At 38.8% G+C, this 17,373-nt stretch overlaps 1 protein-coding gene across 1 annotated transcript in view; it reads left to right on the top strand.

Moving 5' to 3' along the window:
* LOC149551586 (S-adenosyl-L-methionine-dependent methyltransferases superfamily protein) overlaps positions 1-17,373 on the top strand; it is a 177,850-nt gene that overhangs the window by 43,865 nt on the left and 116,612 nt on the right. Inside the window, exon 4 of the mRNA XM_089787102.1 lies at positions 13,384-13,453. Within this exon, the coding sequence (XP_089643228.1) occupies positions 13,384-13,453 (70 nt within the window). The remainder of the gene's footprint in view (positions 1-13,383; positions 13,454-17,373) is intronic.

A 17,373-nucleotide genomic window follows, 5' to 3' on the forward strand; every position in this document is an offset into this window, starting at 1 on the left:
ATTGAATATAGGAGCACTATCTGTAGCAGATGATAATGTATGAGGAGAACTTGGCTCACTCTTCTTATAAAAAATTAACTACTCGACTTCTCTAAATGTGTATTTAAAAGTGTTTGTATGATGGAAGAGGAAATTAACAAATACCAACTTTTAATGATTGGACTTCCATGTGACTTAATTCTCATTTGGAGATTTCTGATTGAGAGTACAGTTGATGGATATTGGCATTGCTATAAATTAAATCCTCATTTTTAAATCTAAAATGGTTGATTACTATTTTTTATAACCTATTTATCAAGTGCATCAGCAATATCCTTCTCTATCTTCTTGTTTTCCTCTAAATGTTGGGCTTTGATAAGAAGAGTGTCATCAACATTGAATAACTTGGAAAGACTGTCAAGTTCAACAACCTCAAGCCATTCTTGCCCGCTGTATGCTCCACTTTAGACAGCCCCTTTTAGATGGTAATTGGTATATTGTAAGTGGACTTTATTGAACTGTGCTTTAATCCTGCATAATATTTTTTGATGGTAAGTGCGATGTTATGCATGTGGTAGTTGAAACTTGATAACTCTTAATAAAGTAGATTTGTATATACTAACAAGTACATTGATGTCAAACACTTTCTTCGTTTCGATATGTGTTTAAAAATTGAACAATTCTTTCTTTGATGTTGGTGTCTTGTGAGAGTCCTTAGGATAGTTCTATATCCTCTCTATAGGTACCTCTTTATACCTGAAGGCCTTCTTCAGTAGTTTAGTACATTCATTCTCTTTAGTCTTCCAATTTCGCAACCAACGTTCTTTTGGCCTCTTTTGTTCTTATATGGGTTGAATTTTAGTGTAGTCAATGAGTTGCATGTTCACGCCATCATTATCTATTTCAAAAGCTGAATGATTCTGTCAAGTGAATGAACATTTAACAGGTTTCTATTTCTACATGGCAACAGTCATTTTAGAAATGTTAGTTTTGAACCTCTTAGTATAAGTGGTTGGTCTGGGTTCGGAATTGTTGAACCTCTCAGTCTAGGTTGCTGGTCCGGATTTTGAATCGGGTTCAGGTTTGTTGGTCAGATGAATTTTTTAAGTGGTTTTGGTATTGTCCAAACAAAAACATTGAAAACAAATATAAACAATTATGCAGCAGCAATTTAGTTTAAATAACATAGTCAAGTAGCATTGCAAAACACACCACCATAGTTTTGTTTTAGTCCAAATAACATAGCAAAATGCCAAAATACACCACCATATCTATGTTTCAGTTCAAACTCTTAACAATCAACCATCACTGATCAAATATCATAGATAATCATCAAAAATATCATCCTCCTAATATGGTAGATTAAAAGAAGTACAAATAGTGCTACTAGCAATTTTAGCCCTAGGGATCACTAGGTAGATTGTGGTCATCAACTCCAAGTGCAGAAAGGTGGGCAACTAAATTATCCGACTCTGCACGCTCTAGTTCAATATCCCACTCCCTTGTCTTCTCTTTTTTGTAGCTATTTCCTGTGTTAGGAGCCACAATTTATAATGCACATAAACCAAGTCTTCCACCTTGTGGATCTATTGCTCTTTATTGAGTGGATGGGGTATGTGCTCCAATTTCTCTCAACTGATGATGAACTAGCAGGAAATTAGAATCTTCTAAGTTATGAACTTTGTGATAAAATTTTGATAGCAATAGGTTGTAGGTACTGGTATGTTTATTCATGGAAGCACCACCATTTATGAGCATCAGCATTATGCTTGTCCAAAAGAGCATGAAGATCATGATTATCCGTGCTTCCAAAACTCACAACGATGATAACTTTTGTTGTCTATCTCTAAACGATACATCTGCTGCCTTAGTCATTTTGTAACATTGAAGACTAATACAAGGATGCCGTCAAACTTGTTTGGCAATAAAACTAACCACCATCAGATATATTGAAGGATATCGGTGATGATTAAAGACAAAGAAAACTTTACCAGACACAGTTTGTGGTTCTAGTGCCACAGTGGACAGTGGTTGGAGAATTGGTTTAACTTCTGGAAGATTCTTAACTTCTTTTTGGTCTTCTATTTATATATGAGGATGATCTCCATTGCAACATAAGCGTGTCAATATGAATCACTGTTGTAATGATGTACGATTCCAAACAGAAAAAATAGATCCCACAAATTGGATGCCACAATTATAGGGGAAGAAGATATATTTGGTTATATTAGAAGCAGTTTGTAACATTCCAGCACAGTCTCTTATTGTAATTACCGCAAATAAGATTTATTGGCAATGTTCGAATATGATAGCACACAAATGTGGAATCCATACTCGATAAGAAGCTGGTTACTCAAGTTATATAAGTGATTTAGCCTGGCAACACGTGGTCTCAGCACTAAAATGCAATCTCTGCTAGTGCAATGGATAGTATTCATCAAGCTTGGTCCAATGGACTAGTAAACAAGAATATTACTTACAGGGCATCTTTTGGGATGTATATACAGTCAAGAGACTTGAAAGTAACAATAGATGTTGAGCACTAAAGGCAATTGACCTCTCTGTTTTCACAACCATATACGGTATGTTTACTGCATAGGTTAATTAAGAATTGCACACAGATAATGAACACGAACACGAACAACAGAACTCTTCTTATTATTATTCGCATATGCCAGAACATTACATTATGCTTGAATGATAAGATGAATACAATGCTTCCCGAAAGGGTTATAAATACTTTCCGAAGAACTTTCTCGAAGGAGTCCGTCGGCCACATACAACATTTCGCTACATAACAAGAACCTTTCAGAAGGGACCCGTCGGCTACATAACAAGAACCTTTCCGAAGGGACCCATTGGTTGATACACAATTTCCTTTACGAAGGGACCTGTCGGCTGTCGTCTGTAGAAATTGTGTATCAGCCGACGGGTCCCTTCGGGAAGGTTATTGTGTATCAGCGGACGGGTCCATTCGGATAGGAAATTGTGTATCAGCCAACGGGTCCCTTCGAAAAGGTTCTTGTTATGTAGTCGACGAGTCCCTTCGGAAAGGTTTTTGTTATGTAGCGACATGTTGTATGTGGCCGACGGACTCCTTCGGGAAAGTTTTTCGGAAAGTATTTATAACCCCTTCGGGAAGCATTGTATTCATCAGATCTTATCATGAAAGCATAATGTAATGTCTTTGGCATATGCGAATAATAATAAGAAGAGTTCTGCTGTTCGTGTTTGTGTTCATTGTCTGTGTGCAATTCTTAATTAACTTATGCGGTAAACATTTGGCACCGTTGCCCGATGGACCTGGTACGCAAGCAGGTGGATATGAATTAAATGCCGAATCAATTGAACAAAGATAAGAGTAAGCTGAAGGAAAAAGATGACATACGCGTTGCACAGGAAAATTTAATTCTGGCTCAGCAAATAGAGCGCCGAAGGAGATTCTAGAAGATTGCCGACGGAAACAGGAGTGCGGAAGGATTGTTGAAGGAGACTTGACAACGGCTTGATTTGGTGGAAGAAGCGAGGGAGGAGTTTCTGAATCTGCATATGCCACGGGAAGAGAATCTTGACAGAAGGAGATCGACTCGCACGGCTCGGAGTGCTGAGGGAGCACGAGCGTGGAGTGACCTCTTCGTCCGAGATATACTTCCGGAACGAACAACTTTGATTGATGAACCCTCTTCTTCACCAAACAGCGCAGAAGTCGAAAACAACACGGAAGTCGAAAATAGCGGAGGTGTTGAAAACAGCGCGAAAGCCGAAAACAGCGCGGGTGTGCAGAACAGCGCAGGTGTTCAAAATAGTGCGGGAGCTCAGAACAACGCAGGTGCTCAAAACAGTGCGGGAGTGCAAAACAGTGCAGATACACAACAAAACTCTCAACATACAATGATAATGGCAGGTTCGAAGGAAAAGTTGCCTAAATTTGATGGTGATGAAGCAGCTGATCCCATTCGACATTGTAAAACATGTGAAACCATCTGGAGGGCAAATAGCATAACAGATACAAATGAATGGATCCGACAATTTCCCGCTACCCTACGGGGTGTTGCGATTGATTGGTTTACTGATACTGATCTACAAAAGTTAAACAGTTGGGATAACATTAAGAAGGAGTTCATCGTAGAATTTCAACTCCTGCGCAACGATAATGAAATTGTAGCAGAGATATTCAATACCAAACAAAAGAAGAATGAAATAGTACAGGTATTCGCCAGGAGGTTGAAGGACTTAATCAGTAAAATGGAGAATAAGTCGGCAGATGGGCTCCATAAAAGATGGTTCATGGAAGGCCTTCACCCGAAGCTGCGAAAGAAGATGAAGATCGTGCCACCATCAACATACATTGAAGCGTACAATCGGGCAATGAACCTCGAAAGTGACCAGAAGACAAAGAAGAAGAAGAAGAAGAACAACTCGTCCGATTCAGATGACGATGCATCCTCAGGAGAAGACAGCAGCGATGACGAGGGAAGCAACAAGAAGGTCCGTGCCCTCCAGAAGGACATGATCCAGATGATGAAGGAGTTCAAGAATATGAACAAGGAGACTAAGGGCAATGACCTATGGTGCACGGAGTGCAAGAAAGAAGGCCATATGAAGGGATCATGCTTGAAAGATCAATTTTGTGAGATTTGCCAGATTATGGGACACCCAGTAAAGGAATGCCCTTTCAATTTGAAAACAAGAACACCGCAGCAAGTGTTCCTGACATAGGAGGCATCCCCGTCAGGAGGGAACGGGAACACTTGTATGGAAGGTGCCACATCAGGTGGATATAAAAACAACCGACACGGTCAAAACAACAACAATACCGACAACAACAATAATGGCAGGAGGAGTCGAATTCAGTATGATGTGAATGGTCGGCCGATAGTTCAATGCCGCGCATGCAATTTGTGGGGTCACTTCGCTCGAGACTGCACCACGGCGAACACACCGAAGTTGTTATGCAGATGGTGTGGACCTGGTGATCATGAGATGCTAGGTGCTCGAAGTCTGGAGTAAACTTGATTACTGTTGGGATGGATGAGGAAGAAGTTTTGGCAATCACTCGGAAGCAAGTGAAAGTGTACCCCGACCCAGCGGAAGAAAAGAAGAGACTGGAGGAAGCACGGGCAGAGATCCAGAAAGCAACATAGGCAGAAATGGCACACCTGAAGGACACGCCGAGTACCTCTGTACGGAACTGCACAGAACAGAACATTGTACGGCAAATATTGCAAGCCGATATACCCGTCAGGATAAGTGATCTGTTGCTCATTATGCCTCAGCTCCGATCGGCACTCACAAACATCGTTCTCGCTGCCCAACTACCAGGAGAACATGGAAGGAAGTAGGAAAGTGGAGCAAGTGCAGTGAACAAAAAGGAGAAGGAAAGTGGCGCAAGTGCAGAAGATCCGATGCTGTTAGCTCTTTCATCTGGATGCTATCCGACGGTTGTTGAAATGGGCATTCTTGGGACTGTGCTAACGGACACGATCGTGGACGGAGGGTCTGGTGTCAATGTGCTGCCAGAGGATACTTGGAAAAAGTTGGGACAGCCAACATTGTGGCCACCTACCTTCCAGTTCTTAACAGTCGATCAACATGGAATCAAGCCATTGGGAGTACTCACAGCGCAACCAGTGACGATTGGAACACAACCGTTCCTGTTGGACTTTGTCGTGATCCCACTGAAGCGGAGAGGATATGATGCCATTCTGGGCCGGGGGTGGCTGATAAAAGCCAAGGCAAAACATAATTGGAAGAAAAATACTTTATCACTTGAAAGGAAAGGCCGGAAGTATGTCATCGATCTACACACTCAGATGGTTGGAGAAGAAGCTCTATCGTCGGATTCCGAAGGAGAAGATGATGAGAGGAGGCAGAGTATGGAACCCGATCAGGAGGGAGTCCTATGATTGGAAGGAGATGACGATCTGGATTCAGTAAATGGTCTTTACCACTGGCAGGTAGAGGATTACGAGCTCTTTTCAAGTTGTAATATGCTAAGGATCGACGAAGGTAAGAAAGAAGAAGGAAATGAATGCCCGAAGGAACATAGAGAAGCCAAAGGAGGAAATGAATGTCCGAAGGAACACAGAGAAGCCGAAGGAGGAAATCAATGTCCGAAGGAACACAGAGAAGTCGACGGAGGAAATGAATGTCTGAAGGAACATGGAGAAGCCGAAGGAAGAAATGAATGTTCGAAGCAACACATAGAAGCTGAAGAAGGAAACGCGGGTATGATTGAAGCTGAAGGAAAGAACATATAGTACGAACTCGAAAGGAGGAAAGATTCTATTGTACGACTGTGCAGGAAGAAAGTATTATGTCGAACCACATATATAGTAGAAAGGTACCGACAGCAAGGAAGACACATGATACGGTCTGCACAGGCAACAAAGAGGAAGGGTTCAATAAAAGTTGTAGTAGTATAGAGTGAATGTGTTATTGACGGACATAAGGGGTAGCTGATGGAGTCCATGGTAGCGAGCTTCGAGAACAAACTGGGCGGTATGGTGATGACACAGAATAGGCGTAGCAGGTTTCAACTCGGACAGTGGGTGTTGAAGTACGACGACCGGAATGAGATCAAACTAGGCAAGTTCAAAGTTAAGTGGGTTGGGCCATATCAGATCCGGGAAGTAGGGGACAATGGAGCAATAGAATTATGGACTTTGAATGGACAGGAAGTGCCTTAGGGGGTGAATGGCTCGAAGTTGAAGGTATACCATGGCCGGAAGACTTCTACATTAGAAAATGGCCTTTGGGCGACCCCTTCGTCGTTGCAGACCGACGATGCCGACGGGCGAAGGGAAAATTAACTTTGCTATTGAAAAAACGAAAAAAAAAAAAAAAAAAAGAGAAAAAGAAAAGAAAAGTGAGAACCAAACCAAAAAAAAAGTGTGAAAAGTCACCGTACGGATGTCTCAGGTAACCGTATAGCTTTTCTGAAGTCATTTTACGGCTTGTAATTGCTCACCGTACGAATTTTCTAATGAAGATGCAGTGTATTGGTTTTAAAAGGCTACCGTACGGTGTTTAGCAGGCAAGCTATGTACGGGTTTATGCAGTCACCGTGCGGCTTTTGAGTCCCTGTCACCATACGGATTTCCCAGATGCAGTCAGATAGGCACCGTACGGATTTGGAATTTCTTTACAAGGTTGCGCACGGATTTGGGAGCCAGTCATTGTACGGATTCCGGGAGCTAGTCACCGTACAAATTTTGGAGGTTGAGTTACTGTACGGCTTTGTTAAAAAGCTTGCCGTACGGATTTTCTCATATATATGTTATTTGCTGTATAGAATTCGGAGTCTCATTGCGGTTTTTAAAAAAAAAACAGCCATCGTATGGATTTTCCAACATGGTCACCGTATGGATTTTCTGAAGCAGCCAATGTACCAATTTTCAGTATAATATGGTGTACGGGTTTTGCATAAATGATAAATATGGCGTACGGCTTCTACCAGTTATTGCATTCAGATTTTGAATGGCATTCTAGGTTATTGCATAAGGAATTGGCGTAACATGGCAGAGGGTGGTAGGAGGTTTTCTAAAAAAATAAAAAACAAAAAAAAAAAACGTCGACAAATCAAGGGTGCTCAGAATGAGTAACGAAGGATACCAAAGGGAAGGGGAAGCATCAGCGATTGCCGGAAAGAGTGTAGAATCGGCAGAAAATGACATAAATGGTGTGTTTCATGCAGTTTTGTGTGGGTTTCAGAGTGTTGATTTGGTCTTGGCAACGAGGGGCGCTGCCCTTCGACCCGCCGGGGGCGTTGCCCCCTGGACCCCCAGTCGTTGCGGATATCAGTCGTGGGAGTCTGACCAGTTGAGAAGACTTGGAGCTGCTGCAGGCATGGAGTGTCTGTGTATTAGAGGCACTGCGAGTAGGTGTTGGCTGTGAGGCTGTCTTGGTGGATGCGTAGAGAGCTCAGGAGGAGCCGATCGTCCAGCTAGAGGCAGTGCGGCGACACTTGGCTTGGGGTACCCAGGAGTTGGAAACAGAGAAAGTAGCGTGGGTGGCTATCAAGGTTAGCTTGAGAAGACAGTATTGTGTTAGTAGAGGCTACAGATGCAACGGGATGAAGCTGAAAGTGATGTGACAGGAGCAGATTTTTCTTGTTACAGTTAGTCCGTTATTGTATTTTGTTTGTTGATTTGTCTCAGAGATTTCGTCAGGAGACGACTTTTCTTTTTGGGGGGGATGATGTCGTTGGTAGAAATTGTGTATCAATCGACGGGTCCCTTCGGGAAGGTTATTGTGTATCAGCGGACGGGTCCCTTCGGAAAGAAAATTGTGTATCAACCGACGGGTCCCTTCGGAAAGGTTCTTGTTATGTAGCCGATGAGTCCCTTCGGAAAGGTTTTTGTTATGTAGCGACATGTTGTATGTGGCCGACGGACTCCTTCGGGAAAGTATTTATAACCCTTCGGGAAGCATTGTATTCATCAGATCTTATCATGAAAGCATAATGTAATGTCTTTGGCATATGCGAATAATAATAAGAAGAGTTCTGTTGTTCGTGTTTGTGTTCATTGTCTGTGTGCAATTCTTAATTAACCTATGCGGTAAACATCAGCTGATACACAATTTCTTTCCCGAAGGGACCCGTTGGCTAATACAAAATTTCTATCGATGACATCATCCCCCCCAAAAAGAAAAGTCATCTCCTGACAACTATTACAAAATCTCTGAGACAAATCAACAACCAAAATACATTGACTGACTAACTGGTCTTCAACACTGTCACCTTAGCCTATCTGACATCTGACCCTGATAGCCACTTTTGCCGCTTTCTGCATTCCAATTCCGGGTACACTGAACCAAGTGTCGCTGTACTGCCTTCAACTGGATGATCAGCTCCTTCCGAGCTCTCTACGCATCCACCAAGACACCCTCAGGGCCAACACCTACTCGCAGTGCCTCTGGTACACAGACACTCCATGCCTGCAGAAGCTCCAAGTCTTCTCAACTGGTCAGACTCCCACGCTGATATCCGCAACGACTGGGGGTCTAGGGGGCAATGCCCCCGGCGGGGTCGAGGGGCAGCGCTCTCGCGGGGTCCTGGGGCAGTGCCCCAGGTGTGCTCCTTGTTGCAGTACAAGGCGGGGTCGAGGGGCAGCGCCCCTCGCTGCCAAGACCAAATTAGCACTCTGAAACCCAAATTAGTATAGTGGTGAGTATTCCCGCCTGTCACGCGGGTGACCCGGGTTCGATCCCCGACAACGGCGCCAAATGTTTACCGCATAGGTTAATTAAGAATTGCACACAGATAATGAACACGAACACGAACAATAGAACTCTTCTTATTATTATTCGCATATGCCAGAACATTACATTATGCTTGAATGATAAGATGAATACAATGCTTCCCGAAGGGGTTATAAATACTTTTCGAAGAACTTTCCGGAAGGAGTCCGTCGGCCACATACAACATGTCGCTACATAACAAAAACATTTCTGAAGGGACCCGTCGGCTACATAACAAGAACCTTTCCGAAGGGACCCGTCGGCTGATACACAATTTCTACCGACGACACGGTATAGTGTGAAAGGTGTGTGCATTTACATCAAGTAAATTTTATGTACACAAAATTATAAAGAGAGAACGTGTTGCAGCTGTGGATAGTGTGTGTTTAAAAAAGTATATATATTCCACATATCATTCTGATACACACACACATGTATATATATACACATCTGTATATGTATATACCTATATATATGTATATACACATATATACTTACATATATATACACATGTATATATATGTACATATATATATGCCTATGTAGATATCATAGAGGTTATGAATTGTTGCCATGGTAATTTGACGATTGGATATGGTTTTGTATTTAGATGTGTGTTGGAGTCTATGTTGTTGCTGACTAAGATCTGAAGATTAACCCTTAGCATCTCCAACTCATTTTTAAAACAACATGGAATATGAATTGATTAAGGATAAAGTCAAAAACTATACCATTAGAGTATGTGTGAGGTCCGATTTACTAAAGATTGTGATGGTAGTAAAGGCTATAATGGTTGTAAAAGGAGATGTCCTTGAGGAGATTGTTTATCTTGGAAAGATATAAGATGTGGAGATGTGTGAAAGAGTAAGAGTGTGTGTAGTGTGTGTGGAATACAAAAGACCACTAGAGCCCGACAGACAATAAAATCACAACATAATGGGAGCTAAATTTGTACCTGCTCGAAAATGGATAAGTATTTGCGTTGAACTTATTGAGATGTTGAAAACACAAGGATAATTAAAGGGCCACAGTAAATACATTTGGTATTTGACGAAAAAATAATAAGCTACATATATATATAGTGGCATCATTGCTTGAAGATGCACTAATCTTGTGCACAAACAAACAACAGTCTCTGCAGTGAAACACATATGGATTTAGGTGGTGCAAGGCTTGGTTGTGAGGATGCTTTGCTACACTTATAATTCATGTATGGCCATATATATTGTCGACATCCTCCAATAGAGGTCGAGATAGATACTCACTTATTTTCCGTTGCCCTATCTTTTATGAGATCAGAGGGAGATTTTATTGCTTGTTCCAAGATTGTTTTTCTCTTTCAGCTTTCGTCAATTACATTGATCAGTGGTGTCTCGTGCTTTATCTTCAAGAGGACACCTTTCTCCACGATAGTACTTTATAGTAACTACTTCTTTATCGACATACCTTTGATTAACTCATTACTGCCTTTTTCTCACCCTTATCTTGTTACGTGGTGTGAAAAGGCCGTCTAGTTTTACCAGTTCTATTGGTCATTCCAGGTTTGTCAGACCTCGCAATAGTTTCTTCCATCAGTGACGCTTCTCCAGGAGCTCACAAAGATAGATCAGGGCTCATGTCCACCTGCAGTCTTAGCCTTCTGTGATTGATTTCTTTTCGCCAACGAAGGACTCCTAGTCTTTGCCTTGACATTTCTCTGCGCTTCTCTTTTCCTCTTCTTGTTTCTTGTTTGCTTTTCTCGGACATAGTTTGGTGCTCTTGATTTTGTCAGTTTTCTTGTTGTAAACTCTCAGTCCCATAGACCTTTTGTGGTCTTTTGTTGGACATTATTATTATTATCTTATCTTATCTTATCTGCTATATTTAATCCTTGGCATTGATGAGACGAATCCATTAAGGCTGGCATCGAACAAATTGGAGCGCAACTATTAAATAAAGAGTAGATCATATTTATTAGAAGAAGGAAAAAGGAAGCAAATTACATCAAGAAGAATGTTGATAAGCATTTGCTCCAGAATAGTGAGACAAGTATTCTTTCTTGAGCATCATTTTTATTTTGCAGTTAGTCTCTTATTTGTATTCTTGTATGTACTATAAGAGTCATTTACTTTGTTATGCTCTTGTTCTTTTCCTTGGTCTCTGAGGATATTTTTGTAGGAAAAGAATAATGGTGCATTAGGAATACTACCAAGACATTTATGTAGGACTCGATATTTTATGGATCGAGCACCTTTAGCCTCATGTGAATCATGTCTTTGATGATTGGGACTAAGTGAGAAGTGTATCCTTCCATGACATAGAGAGCAACTAGAGGATTTTTTTAATTGACTGTCTAGGAGCTTGATCATATTGGTTTCGGGGGGGCAAACCATGTCGAGTTGGTTTCTTGAGTGATTGGAAAACTGTAGCAGTCGAAGCACTATAATTCATGGGATGAAGTTCCATGTATGTAGGTTGGAAGGCCTTAATGCGGATATCTAGACTATAACATTCCTATATAGATGGATATTTGTTGAACCAAGGAGCATGACACAACTTACTACGAGGAGGTCAAAAGGGTGATATCAGATTGAGAGGGACTTTGACCCTTCATTAGAGGCAACCTTGGATGTGGAGGTTAGAAGACTGATATCAGATTTAGAGGGAGTTTGACAGTTTATCATAAGCAATCTTGGGCAAAAAGGTTAATAGATTGATATTTGCTTAATGAGTTCTTATTTGTGAGGGAGAAGTTCGAAGTAAAATTCCTTGTAATGCTATCTTCTTTGTGGGAGAGAAGTTTGAGGTGAAAATCCTTGTTCCACCTTCTGGGAATATTCATGGTGGACCCACGCTTTGATTTGGTTCATGGTGCATGTCATGTAAGTTATTACATGATCTTGAGAAAGCTTATTGAGAGGTGACGTTCTTTCAATAAGTTTGCTTGTGGTTACTATTGTAAGGTGACGATCTTAACATTAGTATAACCTGCTATCATGATGGATATCATATGGGTGACGTCCTTGGAGATCAGGATAATACATGTCTCTTATGTAACCTTTGAAGTTATACTATGAGATGTAGTATTGGAGACACCATTTACAAATATTTTCCTTGGTAGGCATCATGAGACTTGGTGCTAGTGCACATACCAAAGAAAATGTAAGTATGACGAATATCTTATGGATGATATTGTTGTATATAGTATATACCATACTTTGATGATATTGTAACATCTAAATAATGTATATATGTTAGATATCTTGTGTGGTAGACATCATGAGATGTAATGTCAGTGCGCATACTAGGACAAAATATAAGTATGGTGATTATCATATGGTTGATATTCTTGGGCATACCATACTCCTGATGTGACCGTGAGGTAACAGTGGTACAATGTGTTGTTTATTTGGATAGGAATCATCTTCCCTAGCTAAGTGGAAGTGTTCATGATTGTAGCTTCGATTGGATGATTCCAATCGATGAAATCAAATGCTTGAATGGCCCATCGGCCTTAAATATTTGAAATCTATCCTATAGTATTATATTTATTATCATGGAGCATTAGTATTATCAATAATAAATTATCTATATATATATATATATATATATATGTATGTATGTATGTATGTCTGTATATTAGATAAATGAGATATATTATACACACACATATATTAGATATCATGATAATACCTTGAGAAAATATTATTTGTAATAACTAATGTGAGTTAAAATATTAAAGAGACATGTCTCTTAATATGATATCCATATTCATTGAGAAGATAATTGAAACACACAGAATTATAATAAGTGCTATTACAAGCTACAGCAGCGAATTATAATATACATACAATGAGATCTTTAACAACACTAAGCAACATAGTTTTATATTTCATTATCTAGGTGATGGTTGTACATTATGTTTAATATGATATATTATCATCTAAGTGGTGGTGGTGCATTTTGTTTGATGTGAGACATTTAAGGCTTTACTTTCAAATAGACTTGAATAAAATTATTTTGTATCCTTTTCTATTTTTGAAGATGCGATAACCCTTACACAAGCTTTGCTGTTTTTCTTCTTAATCAAATAAGACACGCATAATTGCTATATATTTCTCTAGTCATATTTCAATGCTACCTCTCAAAATATGTTATGTTGTTTCTTTATCTGTCTTCTAGGCATGTGATTGGGGTTGATATGGATTCTGATGCACTTGAAATTGCTTCATCAAATGCTACAGATCTTGAGGTGGGTCATGATATTCTTAAAAAATCTCTTTGAGCTACTATTGTGTCAATTTTACTTATGCATGTATGTGTGTGCATGCTGCCAATGGATGAGATTCTGTACTAACTGTTTTGCAATGTGCAAAAGTTTGCTGAATTAATATTCACTATTAATAATTTGTTGAGCAAACAGTATAGTTTTGAAATGTAGGGAGCTGATAAAAAAAATAAATTATGACTTTTCTTCATTATTATATAGCAGCACACATTTGGTCCAGAATTACCGATTCACATTGGTTTGTCCAAATTTCAGATCATAGATGAGGACAATATGTTTTTTCATTTGAGTGGTTCAATTCCTAAGAACTGTTGTCTTGTGGTCTCCTTTTGATTCCTCTTTATTTTCACATTGCACGTAAGTTTCATTTGAAAAGGCTAATACTGTTAAGTGTATGCTTATTTGTAGGTCCTATATGATGTTTATGCGTGTGCTTACACCGAATGGCCCCTTCCTAATTTGGCTTAGAATTTGTTTTAGAATCACAATTGCAACAAAGTAGGGTTAGGGTTACATCCTACCAATTAAATATTTCTTCAAATAATGTGATCCTAGGTTTGAATCTTAAAATCATAAGCAACATATATATGTATGTATTCAATCATTAGGGTTAGACAAGATTAGATCATATTAATAACTATTAATCACAGTATACAAGCATATTAGGATTAAGGGAAGAGACATAATAGGTCCGTTTGAAGCCATTTCTCCTCTAAGCCCAAGAGTGGATGTCTACTAGAGCCCTATATGCTTGCTTAGTGAGTTGCTTGTACCTGCTTTCTCTATCATCATCTCATCCTCCTAAAGCTAAGGTGGGTGGGAGTCGTAAGGGGGTTTCTTGGATTTTTTAAAATGTAAATGCCCTCTTGCATGTACGAGCCAATTATATGGTTAACTCTAGGGTTGCCTACTTACATAAGTCTCTGATAACCCATCTTTTAGTTTATAGGCCCTTCTTACAAGATGGGTTTTAGACAGTCAAGCATATCTTATAATCTATTATATGAACATACCTTAAGCACGATCTTCTACGCATAATCACGCGCGCACGAGAGAGAGAGAGAGAGAGAGAGAGAGAGAGAGAGAGAGAGAGAGAGAGAGAGAGAGAGAGAGTGACAGTGTTTAGAACAACTGATAGAGAGAGAGAGAGAATGACAGTGTTCAGAACAACTGATATATTATCACTGATATCTTATCAGTCTGTTGTATTATGCCTGATATTAAGATAATCTCCTTTGGTGTATATGTTGTTCAAATTCTATGAGTTGCCCAGACTTATACCCTCTTATGCTGAATGCTTTAATCTTCCTTTGTAATTGGTTTTAGTTTTTTCAATGTTTTGGTAATATCCCCCCCAAGATATTAATTCCAGATTTCTATCACAAAATTTAAAGCAAATATTTACATGTAGTTGATTTCAAAATATCCAACACATTATACAAAAAATTATAGAATGTCCAGCTAAAATATAGATTCTGAAATGAGATACGAATATTGCCTTTAATCCTTCAGAAGAACTACAACAAAATATCCAATCGTAGTTACAAAACTTACAACAAAATTGGGTACTAGAAATATGAACCTGAAGTATGAAGTGAGACATTTGCATGATATCTCCATCTGACAATGGGTTTGTTGTCCTGCATTTTGTCATCACAAAATGCAGGCAACAGTACTAAATTTTCCCAATTGAGTTTTGCTTCTCTTTGAGATAACTCATTATTTGATTGGCAAAAATTGATCAAACAATTGTCACCAATCGATATAATGAAACGTTTTACTAAAGGCTCTTGTTTTGAGTCTTTTTTTTTTCCGGTTTATTAGCCTATACTTCATTGTTCAGGCCTTCAAAGTCCTGTTTTGCATTTTTGAGTGTTTGCTTGGATTGTTTTAGTCCTTTTGTTTCTTTCAAACTCTTGCTTCAATCATACCTTCAATTCGAGATATCTCAGGGCTTAATCAGAGTTGTTAGTCAAAAGATATCAAGGTTTAAATGCACAAAAAGCAGGGTTTAGAACCTCAACTGCACATTTAAAATATTGACTTTATATTTTAATGTTGAGTTACACTTTTTAGAAAATATAACTTAAACTCATTTATGTTATGTTTTTAAGTTACTTTTAAATTTTAAATTTATAACTTAAGTGATTTAAATCATTATAGTGTATTTTATATAATATTTTGATGTTGAGTTGCATTTTAATTTATCACTAAGGTGATTTAATCACTTTATAGTCTATTTTGGTGTTGAGATTTACTTTAATGTGCCAACTTAAAAGAGATAAGTGATTTTTTTTGCCTTTTTCACTTTTTGAACATATTTACACATAATATGTAAAATATGTTATGGACCCTTTAAAGTGAGATTCACTTAAGTGAATCAAATTAACATGTGCTGAATAGAAACTTCAAAGTGATGCAAGTCCATTACATGCTACTTTTGAATGAAATACATGTAATTGCCCTTTCAAACCACCTTTTTGGCTTGCAAACCAGTAGTTCTCACCAAAACAACTACTTAGGTGGTTTTACTTGTATTTTAAAACATGCAAATGAGTCTCCAAACTATGATTTGTGCAATACATGCAAAATGCAAACATGTAATGGCATCTCCACAATTTGCCAAAGAGAAGAAATACACGTGTTTTTAAAACATGCAAATGGGTCTCCAAATCATGATTTTCCATTACATGTGTTACTAAAACATGCAATGCAACTTGTAAACCACGTTTTTTCCCTAGAGAGGTTATTTTAAACATGTGATTATTCTTAGAGTATAGAAAAACTAGACATAGATCTAAATTGGTACGCTTTCAATCAGCTTGTGAGTTGGTGTTAGTTTATCGGTATCATTGTTTCCAACTTTTAGATAGAAGTGTAGTTATAGAGATTAATCTTGCCCATTACTCATTACTTGTTCCACGAGTAATTGGATTCTTTCTTGAAATAAGAGAAAAGAATATTGGTAACACCTCTTTACAACATCTCTTAACTTCTTGATTACCTTGAGTTTATCCAAGGAACAATGAGAAGAGGGAGCCTTCCCTTTAAAGTAGGAGAGACTCCGTCTCATACACTGTGGCTGCTAACCCTATTTTGCAATAGAATTTGCATAAACTGTTAGTTGCAAAATATCCACCCAATAGAGTTTCCATTCATTGCCTCCAAGCTTGTGGGTTTTCGTCTCCAAACTTGCTCAAAGCTGAAGCTTCCAAAATTCTCCAAGAGAATAATAATCAACACATAATCAAGCATGCTAAAATGAATCTAGCATTCTTCTTTCAAAGCCCAATGGAGTGGCTCTTCAATTTCCCATTGCCCATCTCTTCGTCTTCTTTCTTTTGTCCTGTTTTAAAAATCAAAATGAATTTTAGTAATTTTCATTGAGCTCCAAATAAGTCATTTTAATACTTTATGATGTTATCCTTTAATTTTCTAATGTCCCCCAAAAAGGGCCATTGCAGTCCTCCCTCCTTAGAGATTGCTTGTCCCCAAGAAATCATGAATTTGCATACCAATACTAGGGTCCCTATAAATCTATGAGAGTAGGTTGGATAAACCTATCCTATCTTAGTCTTACATTTCATCAAAGATCATTGGACAAGTCAAGAAGGATACATCAAAACAAGAATAGGTTAGGCAAGAGCAAGAGAAAATAGGCGAAGAAACAATGATCATAGAAGATATACCCTATGAGGAGATTGATCATATACCAAAAGCTAAATTGATCCAATCGGATATAGAACAAAGTGTAAAGAGTGCAACAGAATTTGTGACAAGGAAAAGGAAATTGAGTTTCAGTACAACAAATGAAAGAAAGAGAATCAAACCTATTGCAAATCTTGCTATAGAAGACGATGAAGAAATTGATGTGTACATCACAA

The sequence above is a fragment of the Cupressus sempervirens genome, chromosome 6, assembly GCF_028749045.1.
Source record: "Cupressus sempervirens isolate cs-2001-9-10 chromosome 6, ASM2874904v1, whole genome shotgun sequence".
Classification (NCBI taxonomy): Eukaryota; Viridiplantae; Streptophyta; class Pinopsida; order Cupressales; family Cupressaceae; genus Cupressus; species Cupressus sempervirens.